At 39.5% G+C, this 20854-nt stretch overlaps 1 protein-coding gene across 6 annotated transcripts in view; it reads right to left on the reverse strand.

Moving 5' to 3' along the window:
• The window catches only part of SORCS1 (sortilin related VPS10 domain containing receptor 1), a 571683-nt gene that overhangs the window by 12345 nt on the left and 538484 nt on the right, over positions 1-20854 (reverse strand). For all 6 annotated transcript variants that reach the window (XM_049855014.1, XM_049855016.1, XM_049855012.1 and 3 more), the window contains one exon: positions 8719-8818. In XM_049855014.1, the coding sequence (XP_049710971.1) occupies positions 8719-8818 (100 nt within the window). The remainder of the gene's footprint in view (positions 1-8718; positions 8819-20854) is intronic.

The raw sequence follows: 20854 nt of genomic DNA on the forward strand, positions 1-20854 counted from the left end.
AGTCTGCGTATCTGTGAAATAACCTAATTACAGAGGGGAAAAAAATATTTTGGGAAAAAATAGAGGGAAGGAAAAATACCGCCAGCATGACTTTACTCACAAAAGATTTGTAAACGACGACTGTGTAGATAATAAGGCAACCAGGCACTAAAGAGACAGAAAAATGTATTGGCTGTGGAAGAATTTCACTAGTACTAATTTCATTCCTAAGTGGAAAATGTTATTGCAACAATTTATTTCACTTTACAGTTCAGAGCTCCACATTGTCTGTTTGCCATCTGCATCTATAATGCGTGGCTTAGATTATATTGTCTTTTCTAAAGCTTCTTGACTAATGCTAATTTAGCCTTCAAGTGGAAAGTGTCTTTCTTCACATAAAATTGTAGGGTAGAATTCATGATGTATTCATGACCTAGGCTGAGTTCTAAGTTCCTTATTCCTTCCCACATTCACTCAAAAAAATATTCAACTGAAGCCTGGAAATATTCACTCTCCAATAGCTCTGTGGATAATACTTGTTTTATTACACCTGCAAAAGTAATTGAACCAGTCAGCCACAACCATAGGGACCAAGATAACACAAGGTAGCAGTTTTATGAAAAACTCACCCATACCCTTGACAAAGAACAGTCTTCCTAAACTTAGCAATTTGAACAAGACAACTGCTAGACGGATGGAGAAGGTGGGAGAGGGGTGGCTGTGTTAGGTATTTACTTATTTATTTTGACTTCACTGAGATTTTATCTTCCTTTGAGAAATATTAACATTTCACATGTTTTATCATTTCTTATTGTTGTTAGTGGCCATCGAGTCGAATCAGACTCGTGGCGACCCATGTGTGCAGAGTAAAAAATGCTTCATAGGGTTTCTAAGGCTGCGACCTGTCAAAAGCAGATTGCCAGGCTTGTCTTCTAACATGCCTCTAGGTAGGTTCGAACTGCCAACGTTTCAGCTAGTAGTCTAGCATTTAACCATTAGTGACACTCAGGGACTCTGTTTTATCATATGTCTCCAAAATTCTAAAAGAACAGTGACCCAGTGGAGGAGCTAAGTAGAACAGCATCTTGATTCTGAAATATGTGCAGAAATTCAGTGAGATGTGGATGGATCATTCTCTGCTCATAGTAGCATATTAATAGCATCTACATAACAGCATTTGTTTAACTTTCAGAAAACTCATAGTTATTCAATTACATCTGCCACTAAGATTCCAGTTCACTTTAATAATTTTTCATCAGCTTCATGGCCTCAGCTCTTGGCTAGCCTTTGCCATTCATCCAGATTATGGATATAGTAGATCCCGAATTCAGAGGCATGCTTCATTTTTTCCCTTTACTCCCACTGCTGTCTACCCATTCTGTCAATTAGGTTAGCTCCAAATATGCGGAGAAATTAGATTTTAATGTTTATTACTAATTTCCTCCTACACTTAATATCACAGGCCCTTCTGATTTAATTCATGCCTCTGTTTTTGTGGATGCCTTGAGTTGTAAATCAGTTTTATTGCTGGAGATAGGCATGCACCTCTCCTTGTTATGCAGATGGGTTTCTATCTGTGGAGTGCTTCAAAACAGTGGTTGTTGAGACTGAAGGGGCTGGCTATCTAGCATTGTTCTGAGAACTTGTTAAAAATACAGATTCCCGGATATCACCCCGGAGATTCGGAACCAGGACGTATGCAGTGAAGCCTTAAAGATCTGTAGTTCAAAAAGCTTCTTAGTTAACTGCAATAAAGGGTCAGGTTTAAGAATAACTGCTTTATAGCAAGGATCTTCTACACGGAACTGGGGAGAGTTATTCAACTACAGAGTAGGGTTTCACTTATCTCCAATGGTTTGATGGAACCAATCGCCCCTAGGTCTTTTAGTCCATCTGTGCAGAAGTCCTACCGTCCAAGTTTCAGTTCATTTATCCAGTAAATAACTCTTAAGAACTGCAAATAATCCCTAAAGAGTTGTTTGTAATTTATTATGGGTTAATCTGGAGTGCCTGGGTGTTGCAAATGATTAACGTGTTCTTGGCTGCTAACTGAAACGCTGGCAGTTCTAGTTCACCCAGAGATGCCTCAAAGAAAAGATGGGTGATATACTCATGCAAAATCAGCCATCGAAAACCCTATGGAGGACAAAACAGTTCTACTACTCTGACACACATGGATCTCCACAAGTCAGAATCGACTCAACAGCAACTTGTTTTGGGATTAATCTAGTTAGGCTTTTATGCTGTCAAATAAAATGATGGTGTTGCTCCTTACTTTCTCAGTCTGTAACGTCTATTTTCATGTAGTCCCTAATCTAGTCTACCATAGTAGAATCAAATTTTTAAGCTGCTCTCCCTAATTCCCCCAAATGTAACAATTAAATTTATGATCATGGGTGTTCATATGAGCAAAGGTATGGAGTTTGATGGAGCTTGGGAGATTTGTACCAGCAAGTAGGGCTTTAATTTACCACCTGCTGGCTGGTTCCCCTCATCTCTCTTTATACTGTACCCAGTTGCTTTTCCTCTCTCTCAGCTTCTGCAATCAGCTCCATGCCTAGGATACATCATAGTTTAATATAGTCTGTTTCTGCTCTTCTCACTTGAGCTTCAATTCCTAGACAACTTCCTGATGGGATTTTCCCTTACATATTTTATGACGTCAGACTCAACACAAGCCACAAAACTGATGGTCTCTGACAACCAAGAAAGAGGCTCCCCCTCATAGGTCTCCATCTCCATCAAATAAATTGTTATCTCTTGCCACTTGTGTTGAAAACTTGTGTATAAATGCTTTGTTAAAAAATAGAAAGGATTATTGACTGTCCCCCAAACCTGTTATTTAAAAATTCCTTTGCTCAGACCCTTCTTCCCTTTCCCATGTTTATTATACTTTTAAATCCCAGACCAGCATTAATAAACATTTCCTCACTAGCATGCATGGATGGTGGACAGCAAAGATTATAATATACTGGCATGCTTTCTTTCTCTGAATTTTATCCATCTCTTTCTGTTCATAATTTTATTTTTCATTAAATATACCAAGACAGGAATATTTGAGGGCACATCTCTAGGTGAGGCATCACTTTGCACGTAGACCACACACAGTCACCTTGTTGCACCTTTGCTTGACACAGCCCCTCAATCTAGCATGCTTATTTTCTTGCTTTTTAGTGAACTCCTTTCTATTTAACATTAAGGTTCATCTTTTATTGAGCTTTCTGCATGAAATATATTTTTTTATTCTCTTCATTTAGAATTAACAAAGGGTTGTGAAGCTAGCATTTGCTCCTCCAGTCTAGCCAGAATGGAGTAAGGGTCCTAATTCATCTCCTTCCACTTGATGAACCATAGTTTTAAAGAAATAATCGCAAAGTGAGGCATACAGTTGAGTAGTAAGGAGATAAATCTGAAATGTCCTTGCTTTTCAGTAAATTCCAAGTTGCTGGGTCAATGGGAAAACTGTGGGATTTTAGGGATATTTTCTGAATGACTTACATTTGCCTTTCTACAGTTATCTATAGAGATTTAATGGTCTGCATTCTGATTCTAAGCTTTCCTGTTTGCCTGGCTGGGAAAACTCTCTCTAAAATGATGTCATAGCTATTAAAATATCTGAGACAGAAGGCCAGGGTAAAAGCGTGGTTGAGAAGGAAGGCCAGGGAAAGGAGACCCTCTGGCTGACATCACAAAAGCTATGAAGAAGGTCTGGGCAGTTTGATAAAGTGAGTGAGGATGGCACAACCTAAGGTGTGTGACCCTGAGCTCCACCAGGAGTGAGGCTGATCTCTGATACTAAAAACACTCTTGAAAGTGAGCCAAATAGTAAAATAGTACCTAATAAGTTATACTTGCTTCAGTCTATTTCAGTAACAATCATCTTTGCAGTCCTAACAGCAGTGGAGACAATATAAAAATACGATTAGCCCTGCCCTCAAGAAGTTAAATCGGAGAGATGATGATGATTCTCATCATACCAAACAGATGAAGATTTAAAAATCCTTAGAGTTCACATGAGAGCAAGATGGTATCCAGACAAGGGTCTTTGGAAAGACTTCATGCTAATGTTGGGCATAGAAAAAAAAAAAAAAAAAAATGTTGGGCATAGAGCTGAGCCTTAAAGCCCAAACAGACTCGGGAGATGGAGAGAGGTGTAAAAGGGGGGAGAAATACTCCAATCAGGAATAGCATGAGCAAAGGTACACGTCAGTCAAAACACCAGTGCTTCCAATCCAATGGCCAACTGCCTTTTCCAACTCTCTGGGTTGTTTTGCAATATCATAGCCTGTGTGTGCTACACGTGGAGGCCAGATGAGGTCCTAAGAGCCAAAGGGAGCCACCTTCAACTTTCTCGATAACATGCCTCTCAGTCTCTATTAATATGCTATTTCAAATACCTTCCTTCCACAAAGAGAATTTCAAAATGATAGCTGTCAGAAGTGTTAGGTCTACAAGTGGAATTGCACAGAAACCAAGAAGCACAGAAATGGCTGAGAACAAACCAATAACTCTGTTCAAAGTTTAGGTCAGCTTAGATACCAAAGATAATTTCCAAACAGAACATGTGGTGGGAAACACACTAAATCCAGTCTCTAGTGACTTCCAGGTATCTGGAAATGCTTACCTTAAGATCACACAAAAGCAAACAGGGAATGGAATTTGAAAACCAAAATAAGAACAGTAAATTCCTAAATGGAGACAGTAGCTTTTTCCTTGGAGACAAACCAAATTATGCATTGCCTCTCTCGCCAGCAACATACTCTGGCTCAAACATTTTTAAAAGAAGGCTGCTGAACATCTGCTGAGCAATTAATGGAATGCAGCAGTGTGCCATAATGGTCCCAGGGAAGATATTAGCAATCCTGCTTATGAGACATGAAATGTTGCAAACAGTGGTCCTTTGTTTTTTGTTTTCTTTTTTTTTTTTTCCCTCCTGCCTGCAGGGAGGATGAGAGGAAAGGAAAGGAAGTTGAGGTAGAAGCTTTGCATCAAATACTCTTCCTCACTGTTTATTCTTTTCCACAGGTGTTCTCCTCCCCACCTTCCTGGCCACCCAAATATGTATGCATTAATATTAACTTAGTAAAAGCAATTGTGGCAAGTGTTTCAAATCACCTATCCCCCACCCAAAGTGCCAAGTTTTCTATATGTGAAAGGAGAAACCCCCTCCACTGTCTTTGAAAGACATAGAATCTTCTACCCTGTTAAAAGGGTTTTTTAAAAAATCCCATATCATATAAGAAAAAAAAAAAAAAATCCATTGCCATTGAGTCGATTCTGACTCATAGCAACCCTATAGATAGGGCTAATTTAGAAGCAATCTCCAACTTAAAACTGATCCCTCATATTTTTTACTTCCTCATCAGAATCACTGGAGACCTCCAGTCTTGACATATACACCTTGTCTTTTGTATCTGAAAGTCATTCTGGCCCAGACTGGCCTTACCCTTGTGGACACTACCAGTTCTAACTCTATTATGACAAACATGACCAAGATCAATACAGCAAAGGTTCCTAAGACTCGGTTGTTGTGTTGTTAGCCCTTGATATTCTCTTCCTTCACACTTCACATTGGAGCCAATTAGTCATATATAAGTCTACATCTACTCCAGTTGCTATGCCAGTTGATCAAGTTTAGAATTGTATCAACAAAAAGCTCTACTATAAGATCTAACAGGGAAGAACCCTGAACAGACACAAAGATTTGAAGCCAAAGCATTCTCTCACTTTTTCCATATTGGCCCAGTCTAAGATCGGGTTTTTGGCTGGTCCTGCATTTTGTTGTCTTCTTGGTAACATGGCATCAAACATATCTATGTCGTGGGAACTCTCCTTCAAATCCCAGTGTGCTTATCTGGGCTCCCAGCAACATATCTCCTTTTGCTAGCCCTTCTTCCCAAGGACCTGAGTTCTGCTGCCCAAGTTTCCAACCTTGGAAGGGACTATGAGCATGAACGTTATTTTTTCAGGTCTTCCTAACTTTGCAGTATTCCTTGCCTTCTGGAGTTTACAGCTGTGGGATTAACTTCTCATGGTTATTGGGAATGGACCTTTCTGCCCACATGGGACTATGGATCCCGTGACTGCCCTTACTTTGTCAGTTCTCCTGGCTGAGCCACTGGTTAGTTTCAGCTAATTACCCACTTTGTTGGTCCTTGTCTTTCAGCTTGGAGACCTGTGGGCACAGCGGTTAAGAGCTCAGCTGCTAACCAAAAGGGTGGCATTTCTAATCCACCAGTCACTCCTTGGAAACCATATGTGGCAGTTCTACTCTATCCTATAGGGTTGCTATGAGTTGGAATTGACTCATGGATTTGGTGTTTTGGTATTTTTCAGCTTAGTCCTGGCACTAAACCAGTTGCCATTATCTCAACAATCACTCTCTTTGCTCTTACACTTCCTCATTTTCTTCATATTACTTTCGTCAACAATACAATTCAGGAAGTAGTGTCTGTTATATTGCTTCCGGCTTAGCTTTCCCACAGCGACGGAAGCTTTATAAAGTCAAGGATCCTGTCCCCGGTGCTAAGGACAGTCCTGGATCTGGGTAGGCAGGCCCTCAATAAATGTCTGTTCAATGGATGAATTAGAACAACAAGCTTCTGAATGGTACATCAGCTCTACTGAGTCCTACTTGGTCTTGAGAGTCATCTTCTCAAGTGACACTCTGAATTGATCACCCAAAATTCACTGCTGTCAAGTTGATTCTGACTCACGGTCACCCTTAGGACAGAGTAGAACTGTACCATAGGATTTCAGAGGCTGTAGTCATTACAGAAGCAGACTGCGACATCTTTCTCCCATAGAGTAGCTGGTGGGTTCAAACAGCTGACCTTTTTGTTAGCAGCCAAGTGCTTTACCACTGTGCCACCAGGGCTCCTTGAATCAGTCACAGCTCTGCTCAAATGTCTAGATGGCTTCCCAGAGACAACTAAACTCACCCTGGCATATTCCCACACTTCCCCTTCATACCCCATGCTCAGGAACAGTAACTTAAATATTTATTTAAGGCAGTGGGATCTTCGTAAATAAAATCTATGAAACTCCAATGAAGTAAAAAGATAAAGTACGAGTAGAACAGAGGCCATCAGCCAGCCTACTGGGTGTTCCTCTAGACAAAGGGACACCCCCAGGAGTCCCCAGGAATCCAGAGAGTAGAGCTAGAAACTGCTGCTCATTGTCCCCACTGAATCAGCGTTCCCAGAGCCATTGGGGCTTTCCAGTTCAGTCCTGGTGCTTTGATTCTTGGAACAATCTCCTGAGCTCATTCCTATCCACGCTTTGAGGTCCATCCCAAAGACTATCTACTCCATGAAGTCTTCCTGTATCATTTTAACTGTATACAAGTTCTTTCTGCTTTAACTTTCTTATACAACTTTATTAGTAATAAAAACAGTAAAAATATATATATAGTAGCTTACTGTGTGTCAGGCACTATTCAAAGGGCTTTACCTAAATTAACTCAATCCTCAAAAAATCCCATTGGCATAGGAGCTATTGCCATCTCTGAAAGGAGCCCTGGTGGTGCAGTGGACAAGCACTTGACTACTAACCAAAAGTCAGTGGTCTGAACTCACTAGCCGCTCCAGGGTAGAAAGATGTGACAGTCTGCTTCCATAAAGATTAAAAAACAATAAAGCCTTGGAAACCCTATGAGGTAGCTGTACTCTGTCCTGTAGGGTGCTATAAGTTAGAAGCTACTTGAGGGCAATGGGTGGATTGCCATCTATATTTTCCAGATGAGGAAATGGAGGCACACAGAAGTCAAGTCTCTTCTCTAGGTTTATAGGATGAGTAAGTGATGAAGTTAACATTGAAATCAATGGTCTGGCTGCAAAATCCAAGGGCTTAAATACTGTGTCGCCTCTCTATGCAAGCATTTATGCATCTTACTTACTGACTGAGTCACACTGTTCCCCCAACTGTTCATTCCTCTTCCCCACCCGCACACAGAGGACAATCACAACTGTGTTACTGCTAAACTTCCCTATACTGCAACCAGATTACAAACTCTTTGAGGGCAAAGGGTATTTCTCACTGGCCTCTGTACTCCATGCAACACCTAGCACCATATATGCTGCAAAAATAAGTACTTGAAAAATACTTACTGCTAAATTAATTTTTAATGTGCCATGATAATATCTACTTGTACATGTTTGGAATGACCTTCATTATCATTGAAGCCTCACCATAACCTTAGAGGATTTTTACCTGCCTTTTACAGGTGAAGAGACAGAAAAATCAGTTGAGATTAAGAAATTTGCAGGATTTTGAACAATTTGAAGATCAGCTCCTGGCTATGGCCCTGAGTAACTCCTAAATCCTTGCTATTTCCACTGCAGTACTTTATCTTAAATAATACTTGGTAACAAATTCCAAGAACATGAATGATTTGAAAACAGGGCTTTGTAGAAAGACCTGAAAAAAATATATAAGGTTAACTTTTTTCAAGATCTCTGTTGTGATGAAAGAAGCTATCACTCAGTCATTTGAACAACATATATTTAGGTGATTCACTGATGGTTTTTACCAAGGACTAAGTGAGAAAGTCACCTTATTCTGTTTCCTATGTGGGTTCTCATTAAGGGAGAGATGGCAACCAAGGGGACCTCCAAGAACTGATGCCTGATTTCCGATTAGCAATGGCACTATCTAGCCTTGCTTATCTGGAAGTAAACAGGAATTTGGATCTCCCTTTGCCAGAGACATGAGCCAGAACCCAGGCACGTGGAAACTGACCTGCTGTTAAGTGAGCTGCGTGGACAAGGACTTGGACCCCGGGCTTCAGCTCAAAGTGCACCGAGTTTTGGTTGAGTTTGTGGACCAGTAGTTCTGATATCTGAAAAAAAGAGGTGTCATATTTAGTGCCACCAATACTGTCATCCATATCTGTGAATGTGCTGAGACATATTTCTGTGATTACCAAGGTATCCCAGTATTATAGCTGTGGATGGTATAAATGAGTTTTACGTGATTTTGAAGATTTTTTATTCCAAAATATGCAGATATGATTATTTTAAAGCATGACCAGTCTTTACATCCTAACTGATACAAAATAGGATATACTGTTAGTAAATCAAATAATTTCTACTCTTTTCATAAAATTACCCTGTATATCTCAGAAAAGTCGCCTCTAGTTTTTTTGAGAAAGCATTGGTTATACATAAGGATTTAAAAGAACTAGGTATATACATTTCATATATACTGATGGAGTCACATACATTCCTTTTACTTCTCTTTTTAATTGTTGAGAATATACACAACAAAATATATACCAATTCAACAATTTCTATCTTTTACTTAATAGTAAAAGAAAAAAAAAAAAGCCAGTTGTGTTAAGTCATTTCCAACTCAAGGCAACCCCATGTGTGTCAGAGTCAATCTATGCTTCATAGGATTTTCAATGGCTGATTTTTCGGAAGTAGATTGCCAAGTCTTTCCTCCTAGGTGACTCTGGGTGGACACTCGAACTGCCAACCTTTCAGTTATCATAGGGGTGTTGAACCAATCGTGCCATTCAGGGACAGTTAATAGCAGCCTCCATCTTGTTCCTCTTTGTGCTGCCCTTCCCTCCCTTAAACTATGCCTGTGGCTTTCACAAAATAGGTATTTCATGAATATTTTTGAATGGCAAATATAGTTCTGCTAAAATTATAATTTATGATAAAATAGCTGAAGCAAAATACAACCTCAACTTAAGTAATGAATTGGCTAATTTTTGTTTTAATGCTTATGGACATTAGCTAAACTGATCTTCAGGCTGACATATGTGTGCGGGACAGACCCATAGAACTCTGGGTCACAGAATACTTAACCCCAAACATGGGGCCAAGAACCTTGTTTGGATAGTAAATGTGTAAAGTTAAGGTTTTACAGACAAGGAAAACTGTTCACTTGTTTAAAGTAGAAAACAAAGCCCAGTGTGCTCTGTTTTGTTTATATTTCTGAGGAATTTCTGAAAATCTATGAGGAAAACCACACTCCTATTATTTTTATCTTGTCTCCTTGATTTATCTTTAATAGTCTAGTCATCAATTGAATATATAAGTGTTATTTAAGTCTAATTATCTGCTTTCTGACATTATTCACCTGATTAAAATTCACAATTCTTTTCCTTTCTATTTAAGCCAAATGACATATTTGACCCCTTCATCAATGAAGCAGGGGCTGATGGCTTGTTCTGAAGCTGACAGTCTCTTGCAGAAGCCCCTGATTGGTAATGGAATGGAACTGCCCTGGAGATGAACTTCTTTGCTGAACAACAGGAACCTGGCATGACCAGCAGTGACCCATGCTCGAACACCTGGAATCCAGTGCGAGCTCAGCCTCTCAAATGCTGTCATTTGGCAAGCGATGCAGGAAAAAATGAGACTGATGAAACTCTGTTGAAAATAACTTTATTCTCTATCTTAGTCTACTCTTTTTCATAGGTACTGGGAATCTCCCAGGGGAGTTTCAAAGTGCTCTACAGAGCTCATTACCATCAAAATGGCTCCGGTTTACAAGAAGTGTGAATTTCCAACACAGACTGTGTAAAATAGTTTTCCTCTGTGTGTACTAAAGTGTCACAATGCTTTACCTTATTTTATCTTACTCTTATCATTCAGTTGGTAGGGTCTTTATAGAAATCTGAGAGTAGATTCTTTTTAGTAGAAGTCAATTGAAAAGTTTTTGGCTATGAAATAGACAGGCACACATACCATATATACATGTATACACATTAAACATGAATATATATGTAAAATATATATGTAATTATATATAATACACTGTACACGTAAAATGCATACATATATATGTATTTACTTGTGTGTATATACGTGTGTGTGTGTATGCACATATATATATAGAAAACCCACCGCCGTCGAGTCAATTCTGACTCATAGCAACCCTATAGGACAGAGTGGAACTGCCCAATAGGGTTTCCAAGGAGCGCCTGGTAGATTTGAACTGCCCAGCTTTTGGTTAGTAGCCAATCTTTTAACCACAACACCAGCAGGGTTTCCATATATATATATGTTTTCATATATATATATGGAAACCCTGGTGGCATGGTGGTTAAGTGCTACAGCTGCTAATGAAAAGGTGGGCAGTTTGAATCCACTAGCTGCTCCTTGAAAACCCTATGGGGCAGCTCTTTCCATCCTATAGGGTCCCTATGAGTCAGACCTGACTCAACAGCAATGGGTTTGGTTTTTGGGTTTTTATTTGCGAAAAATAGTTTTACTCAGAATGAAAAACCTGTCTTGCCAGAAGCAATTAAGGAATTGTCCTGTTCAGCAAAGTTCATCATGTGGACAAAATGGAAGAATGAATTTGCCAGAGAGAAATTCCCTTTTTCACCCAGTTAAAGTGATATTTATTTCTTGTCCGAGAATATTTTTTCCTCAACTGAGAGATGCAAATAACTAAACCAGAAACAGAGTTCATCAAAACCACACACTTCTAATTTATAATCTCCAGGAGAGTCCCCTGTGAAAATAATTAACTTCCCAGATTTGTTTTGGTTTATAACATTGCTTCACTGGCTTTATCTGTATCATTTACAAAATTAGGCAGGCTATGCAAAAATAATCTGGTAATATAAAATATTTTTCATGTATTTAGCTTGCATCAAAGGACATGCAATGAAGAACATGTACTTTGTGGGAAAGAAATTATATACAAGAAAGAAAACTAAATGAAATTTACATTGCAAACAAGATTAATTTCAATCAGAACCATGTACTTCCCTACGCAAATAAATGAGTATGAGATTGTGTTGACAGATTTTGACAATATTCTAATTGTTTTCCATGCCACTTGAAGGGTTTATCCAGGATTATTTTCATCAGACTATGAGTTGTTACATATATTTGTAAGAACATTATACATGCACTGAATACTTTAATTGGTAGAGTTACTTATTTCTTACTGTTTTTTCCAACAAAGCATGTCTTAGGTGTTAGTGCTGCTCTCTCCATGGAAGTGAACATGGTGCTTCAAGGCGACATACCTAAGTTTACTTAGTTTGCCAATATTTGAACAGTTGAGACTAGACTTTAGCTTTGTTTCACTCCTAATCCTAGGACATTCTCATTAAAAACACGTTCCTTTATCCAGTTCACAAAAAGAGAGAGCAAAAGATATGTGGTCTAGTTCAGTAGGGTAGAAGATGAAAAAAAAAAAAAAAGTAGCATTCATTAATTATGCCGGTATCTCTTGTTCATCTGTGAAGGACACAGATTATAATGCCAGCCACGTGTCAGCTAATCAATATAAATTACAGGAACAGGCAATTCCTAACACAATCCCCAGGATTACCAAATTTTGTTCACCAGAATTTGTAATGTTTGGGAGGGTCTTTATGTAACTAAGAGAGGTGTAGGATAAAGGGCAATCTATAGAAAAAGTGTGCTAACAGCCCACATGAGAAGAACACAGACTCGCCTGATAAAGACTCCAGTGAAATGTGTGATTACTGGGACATTTAAACTACTGAAACAAGTAGATTTTATTTATTTTTCTGTTTCATTCCAGTGAAGAGTGCGTTGTCTCGACAAATATCATTTATCCTTTGTACTCAACATCCCTCATCTGCTGCACTCCTACACAGTCCATTTTCTATTCTCCTTCAGCTAAATAAAGGAGCCCTGGTGGCACAGTAGGGCCCTGGTTGCACTGTGGTTAAAGAGCTTGGCTGCTAACTAAAAGGTTGGCAGTTCGAATCCACCAGGTGCTCCCTGGAAACCCTATGGGGCAGTTCTACTTTGTCCTATAGGGTCCCTATGAGTTGGAATCAACTCGATGGCAACGAGTTTGGTTTGTTTTGGTTTTGGTGGCACAGCGATTAAGAGCTCTGCTGCTAATTGAAAGTTCCTGCCCACTGGCTGCTCCACAGGAGAAAGATGTGGTAGTCTGCTTCTGTAAAGATTTACAGTCTTGAAAATCATACGGGGCAGTTCTACTATGTCCTATGGGGTCACTACGAGTTGAAGCAACTCAATGGTAACAGGTCAGCTAAATAATCATGACCAAAGAAACAATATACTATTCTTGGCATCTGTCTATTCAGTCAAATACACCTGTGATTTCAATGCAATCCACACTTCATTTAAAAACAGAAAGTGGGGACTCATTAAAAACATCAGAAAAACTACTATCAAAAGTACATGGTATGTGGAACCTACCATGGGGAAAACAGTAATTTTCCTCATATTCTTCTTCTGAAAGATGAAGATTAAAGGCCACAGTCAAGAAAAGACTAGGTTATGATGAGGTAACAATATTAAAAATCTCAGGGACTTAAAATAATTAAAGTCTATTTCTTATTCATACTTCACATTCACTGCAGGTAGACAGTGATATGCATCATGGCCACCTGAAGACACAGACTGGTGGGGTAGCCAGTGCCTCAAATATTTCCATTCATTACGCCACTGAAGGAGAAGGAAGCTTTTACGTTTCTTCAACTGGCATTTAAGTACTCCAGCTTGGAAGTGACACAGATTTATTCTTCTTACAACTCCCTGGCCAGAACTGCTCACCTGGCTCTGCCCCACCAGACAAAGTTCATGGGTGCAACCCTACTGTGTGCTCAGAAGGAAGCGGGTTGAAATATTTAATAGCAGTGATACACAGAGAACACACCCAACATCTAAACATTTTTTAATGGAGTCAGAAGGGGAAAACACTGTGTTTGTTAGAATGTAAGCGTCAAGCATCAAAAGATGAGGAAAAAGAAGTTTAAAGACAACAAAGCAGTTGGCAAGTTTATGATACATGTAACCCAAAGGGTGGTACAAGTAGAAAATACAGGTTGAAAATGGGTTCCAATAAATTTATCAATGACAAATTTACACTGGGCCAAAATGCTGATGCTTGTCCTTGAAGTTGGTAGGGGGGATGCAAGCCCTGCCGAACAAAGACAGCATTCTGGTGCTCTGTTTAAGAGGGAGCCCCTGCCTGGGATGATCATGGTTAATCTTGATCCTGTTGCATTATTGGGATCCCTTCAAAAAGCAGTTGTGGAATCTTTCTTTTGGTTTCAATACAGAAAGTGATTTTTGCCAATTCACATAAACCAATTTCTACATTAAATCATCAGGAAGGCCATGGAGCCAAAAACTTAAGTTCTAAGGAACACTTGCTCACTCAATCTCATTCTTTCTAAGCACCGCCCCCGCCCCCCCCCCAAAAAAACAGCTTGATTAAAATGCACAAAAGAGTCAGCAGGATGATGGGGCACAGTAAATGAAGAAAGAAATTGTCTGTAAATACTTCTCTTTCTTAGGTTCCCCATCTCCAGCTCTAATCTCCATCTCCTTGTGCCACCCACATTCCTTTGGTTGTATTCTTACCCACTGTCATGGATTGAATTGTGTCCCCCACAAAATATGTGTCGACTTGATTAGGCCATAATTCCCAGTGTTGTGCGGTTGTCCTTCATTTTGAAATTGTAATTTTATATTAAAGAGGATTAGGGTGGGATTATAACACCCTTACCCAGGTCACATCCCTGATCCAATGTAAAGGGAGTTTCCCTGGGGTGTTACCTGTGCCGCCTTTTACCTCTCAAGAAATAAAAGGGAAAGGGAAACAAGCAGAGAGGGGGACCTCATGCAACCAAGAAAGCAGTGCTAGGAGCAGAGTGTTTCTTTTGGACCCAGGGTTGCTGCACGGAGAAGCTCCTAGTCTGGGAGAAGATTGATAGAGGGAGAAAGCCTTCCCCTGGAGCTGACATCCTGAACTTGGACTTCTAGCCTTTAAGACTGTGAGTGAATAAACTTGTTCGTTGAAGACATCTACTTGTGGTATCAGCACTAGATGACTAAAAAAAAAAAAAATTTTTTTTTTTATATAAGATACCCATTATACTTTCAGCTATATATCCTGCTTTAATGACTTACTTGTGAACTTGAGTATTATTATAATTAAATGTCCCACGTTAAAAATTCTTGACTGAGAGGGCAGACAATGTAAGAGGTATACAGAAAAGTTTGAGGTTATTACATTACATAATAAATATTTTAATTTATTTAAATGCTGCCACTAGACTTCCATTGCAGAAGTGCCTTCCCTATTCCTGAATTTTGGATTCTTCATTTGCCATATACACATGGAAACATGAGCAACTGAGGAGGAAATTCTTTTTTTTTTTTCTTTTTTGTAGTTGACATTTTTTCCACAGCCTTTTTTTCCCCCTTTTAAATGTCCCATGCCCTTTAAGGATTATGAAAGATAACATGTATAAGCTTCCATCTCCCTGCCACAGCATCCAATAGCCTAGACAGAATGGTCTTTCCTCTTCTAAGTGAGCCAGGTATGGACTTACAAAGAAGGAAGAGAGTATAGCAGTGGAGGGGTGAGGTTGCTCCATACTTGAGCAGGTGGCCTCTGGGGATGCGCTATCCTTGATGAGGCCAGCTAAGGGCAAGCAAGCCCTTTCTCATTCTCCAGAGATCTGAAATGAAGACTGGGGAAACCCTTCCAGACAGAGGTCACTTGATTAACCCAAACCGTGTCATCCTGATAACAAGGTCAAGTACTTCTCACAAGAGGAATTTTCAATTTATTTCACAGACAAGAGAGCTCCAGTCAAGCCAACTTTCCTGCTCCCCTGGGAATGCTGTCAGAGGAGGAGAGCCAAGAGCTCTCTCTGCTTAAGCCTTGCGCTTGCATTCTTCAGGGCCCATTGGCTGGCATCCTACTTCTCCCTTTGCTGGGGGTTCTGTGTTTTATCTTTACAAGAAAGGGGCCAGACCATTAAGAGAAGGGATAAGGCCAGCCTTTCCCAAGGTCCATCTCAGACTCAGCATGCAACCTTCAAGGGAGGGAGTACCTTTCTGTGGTTTGGTTTTGCTTTGCATTTGTCTTCAATGTCTGTGTAATGTATTACAGCAGCAGTCAGTTGGGGCTCTTGCTGGAACTATCAGGGGATAAGCATTATCTTCTAGATGGGCTTGATAAGCTAAGTGGAAAGGGGCTTCCTGTGGCCATCCTTGCTCTCCTATGTGTTGACTTTACTCTCAGGCATGCATCCCATGTGGTAGCAAAGAAAAGAGGTGGAGAGACGAAGAGGGACAAAGAACACAGGGGAGGAATTTAGTTATACTTTTGAGTGGCTCTAAATTACTCCATGCTTGAACTGTATTCCTGGACTTCCCACTTAAATGAGCTCATAAATTTACTTTTTTTTCTTTAAACATGCATGAACTGGATATCTGTCAATTGCATCAGCAATCAAACACACACACACACACCCCCTCAAAATAAAACAAAACAAAGCAAAAACATTAATGTCATTTCTTATACAACAACCTTGGTATTTTCAGACCCACAGAAGGTAGTGTACAACTATGTTGGCAGCATGGCACAATGGAAAGGTCGCCAGGCTTTAAGTTAGTTACAGAAACAGAACCAGAGCCAGATTCTCCTAAAGAGTTGTGTTACCTCAAGCAGGACACTACTCCAGGCTAGGGCCTGAATTCTTTCACTTTACAATGAATCAGTGAAAAAGAAGGATCGAAGGATGACTCCTACATGGAACACTACAAGTTTCCCAGGACCAGTCCCTATTTCACAGGGTCTCCATTTCTGGCTCGTTTATCAGTTGATTCCATTACTCTACTTTTAAATCAGGGTGATAATATTACCTATAACTAAGATGCTAATTTCTTATGTACTTGCTTTGGCTTTTATCTGGTCACTGTGTTTACTTTGGTTTAAGTCCCGGAATAGGCTGATACATGTCAATTTCTTTAAGAGAGTTATGATCTAGTTTGGTTTTCGTTTTGCTTTAATGCCACAGACTACAGGATAACTTAGGTGGGCCCATCCTTACTCTAGTACGTAGTCATTCATATATGTCCTTTCTTTTTCTTGTTGTCCTTCTTCTCTTCTCCATTTTGAATAATTTTATGCATTAATTTTTTTCTTATCCCCAACATTCTCTCTATCAATATATGCCCTTGACTATAACATTCTTCTTCATATGGACCATCTTTTCATATTATTTGCTCTGCATACAGATTCAATAAGTATAGTGAAAGAACACAACCCTGATACACACGTTTGGTGATTTTGAGTCATGTAGTAACCCTTTGTTCTATTTGAACAACTGCCTCTTGGTCTATGTACGGGTTCCTCATAAGCACAATTAAGTGTTCTGAATTCCCATTCTTTGAAATGTTATCCATTATTTGTTATGTTCCACACAGTTGAATGTCTTTGAATAGTCAATAAAACAGAGGTAAACATCTTTCTGGTATTCTCTGCTTTCAGCCAAGATCCATCTGACATCAGCAATGATATCCCTCGTTCCAAGTTCTCTTCTGCATCTGGCTTGAATTTCTGACAGTTCCCTGTCGATGTCTTGCTACAACCCCTTTTGAATTATCTTCAGCAAAATTTTACTTGTGTGTGATAATTCTAATAGTGTTTGATTATTTCCCCATTCTGCTGGATCGCTTTTCTTTGGCATGGGCATAAATACAGACCTGTTCCAGTCAGTTGACCAAGTAGCTATCTTCCAAATTTCTTGGCATAGATGATCCATTTGTGGAAACATCTCGATTGGTATTCCATTAATTCCTGGAGCCTTGTTTTTTGCCAATGCCTTCAGTGCAGCTTGGACTTCTTCCTTCAATACTATTGGTTCTTGATCATATGCTACCTCCTGAAATGGTTGAAACTTAACCAGTTCTTTTTTGGTACAGTGACTCTTTGTATTCCTTCTATCTTCTTTTGATGCTTTCTGGATTGTTCAATATTTTTCCCATAGAATCCTTCAATGTTACAACTTGAGGCTTCCATTTTTCTTCAGTTCTTTCAGCTTGAGAAATACTTAGTGTGTTCATCCATTTTGGTTTTTTAGCTCCAGGTCTTTGCAAATTTCATTATAATATTTTACTTTGTCTTCTTGAGCCTCCCTTTGGTATCTTCTGTTTAGCTCTTTTACTTCATCATTTTTTTCCATTCGCTTTAGCTGATCTACATTCAAGAGCAAGTTTCAAGTCTCTTCTGACATAAAGTTGGTCTTTTACTTCTTTACTGTTTTTTTTTTAATGACCTCTTGCTTTCTTCACGTATGATATCCTTGATGTCATCCCATAACTCATCTGGTCTTCGGTCATTAATGCTCAATGTGACAAATCTACTCTTGAGATGGTCTCTAAATTCAGGTGGGATATACTCATGATCATATTTTGGCTCTTGTGGACTTGTTTTAATTTTTTTCAGCTTCAACTTGAACTTGCATAGGAGCAATTGATGGTGTGTTCTGCAGTCAGCCTGGGCCTTGTTCTGACTGATGATATCGAGCTTCTCCATCGTCTCTTTCCATAGATACAGTCAATCTGATTCCTGTGTTTTCCATCTGGTGAGGTCCATGTGTATAGTTGCCATTTATGTTGTTGAAAAAAGGTATTTGCAATGAATAAATTGTTGCTCTTGAAAAATTCTATCATGTGATCTCCAGTATCATTTCTATCACCATGCCCATATTTTCCAACTACCGATCATTCTTCGTTTCCAACTTCTGCATTCCCAAGAGCCACCAAACAAAATGCGTTGCCGTCAAGTGGATTCCGACTCATAGCGACCTTATAGGACAGAGTAGCACTGCTCCACAGAGTTTCCAAGGAGTGCCGGGTGGATATGAACTGCTGACCTTTTGGTTCCAAAAAAACCAGACCCACTGCTGTCAAGTCGATTCTGACTCACAGCAACCATAGAGGACAGAGTAAAACTGTCCCATAGAGTTTTCAAGCAGCACCTGGCAGATCTGAACTGCCAACTTTTTGGTTAGCAGCTGTTGCACTTAACCACTATGCCACCAGGGTTTTCGACCTTTTGGTTAGCAGTTAATAATCACCAGTAATTATCAACACATCTTGATTGCATGTTTGAGCACTTTCTTACTGCAGATGTTGGTAAAAATCTTCAATTTCTTCATCTCTGGCATTTGTGGTTTGTGTGTAAATTTGAATAATAGTCCTATTAACTGGTTTTCCTCGTAAGCGTATAGATATTATCCAATCACTGTGTTGTACTTCAGGATAGATCTTGAAATGTTTATTTTGACGATGAATGCAACGTCATTCCTCTTTAGTTTGCTATTCCCAACAGAGTAGACCATATGATTGTCTGATTTAAAATGGCCAATAGCAGTCTTTTTCAGCTCACTAATGCCTACAATATCGATCTTTATGCAATTCCATTTCATTTTTGACAACTTCCAATTTTCCTAAATTCAAACCTCGTACACTCTATGTCCCGATTATTAATGGATGTTTGCAGCTGTTTATTTTCATTTTGAGTCATTCCACATCAGCAAATGAAGATCCTGAAAGCTTGACTCCATCCCTATCATTAAGATCGACTCTACTTTGAGGAGGCAGCTCTTCCACAGTCGTATTTTGAGTGCCTTCCAACCTGAGGGGCTAATCTTCCAGTACTATATCAGACAATGTTCTGCTGCTGTTCATAAGATTTTCACTGGTCAATTTTTTCAGAAGTAGGCCACCAGTTCCCTCTTCCTAGTCTGCCTTAGTCTAGAAACTCCACTGAAACCTGTTTACCATGGGTAAACCTGCTGGTATTTGAAACACCAGTTGCATAGCTTCTAGCATCACAGCAACATGCCACCACAGTACGACAAACTGACAGATGAGTGGTGGATATCTAAAATAGAAGCAATGAATAGCAGAGGTGAATCTGGAAACCTGGTCTATATTTCCTCAAACCTGTGTTCTTTCTGTTGAAATGGCTTGAGTCATATAGCCTTCAAACAAGCCACCTACCTTCAGATCTCTGATTAAATGGTTTATCAATGACTGATACTAGGCTGGATCGAGGACAATTGCTCAGCTGTCTGAGTATGCCTTTGAAGGAGGCACCCAGAAGAGATAGAGAAGAAAGGGCAACAAGTTCAGAGAGAATGACAGTCAAAGGTAAGATACACCCCTTCACAATCAAAGTTTCATAGAGCAGACCTCTCTTCCACGTTTCGCCTCAGGGAAATATCTAGAATACATTACACTTATTGGAAAGTATGCTAAATAAGGATGCATAGACAACGTGACGCCTAGGAAAGTAGCTGGTTCCAAATCTGAACCCTCTTCCATACTTGAAAAGATTATAATGTGGATTTCATGGAAAAACTAGTAAGATTTACAGAGGAGAAATAACTGTAAATGTTCATAACCAAAGGCCTGGTATAAGGATCTACTTCTCTGGGTCCTAAGCAGTGCTGTGATAAGATACAACCAATTTTTCTCCTGCTAAATTGCAGGTGCAGATAATAATTTGTAGACAATGATAGAAAACTGAATGCCAGGGGTGAGCAAGGTGAGATGCAAATCTGGTGGGTTACCTCCTGCCTGCCCTTCAATTGCAGTTCACTAGGAAATGGGGTTCAACAGGGCTTTCCTTGACAGCTCTATTCTTCATTATTTGCACACAGAGAAAATTATAGAGGTGAATCTTCTGCCAAGTGAGAAACTGGCAGTTGAAAGAAGGGTGTATGCTAGGAGGTGGGCTATGGTATAATTTGGGGTTGCTGTTAATTCCCAAATCATCTTGGAAGGCTAAAGATCATGGGACTAGATTATAGGTTTATCCAAAGTAAACTGAAAAGCTCCCAGTACTGGAGAAGAAAAAGCCAATAATTTCTTTAGTGGCTGAGAGGAACCCTATTTTTAAACTATCTAATATGAAAGAATTCAGAAACCTGAATCATGGGGTTTCTACCAGGGCAACCAGGCCAAGACCAATCATTTTAACTGAATGAACAAAGGAGAACAAGAATAACATAATAATCCCCGTTACAGAGATGGGACAATCTTTTGAAGCTAAAAGGAGAAGAAAAAAAAACTAAAGGGGCCATGTGAGGGGA

Source organism: Elephas maximus, chromosome 16, assembly GCF_024166365.1.
Source record: "Elephas maximus indicus isolate mEleMax1 chromosome 16, mEleMax1 primary haplotype, whole genome shotgun sequence".
Classification (NCBI taxonomy): domain Eukaryota; kingdom Metazoa; phylum Chordata; class Mammalia; order Proboscidea; family Elephantidae; genus Elephas; species Elephas maximus.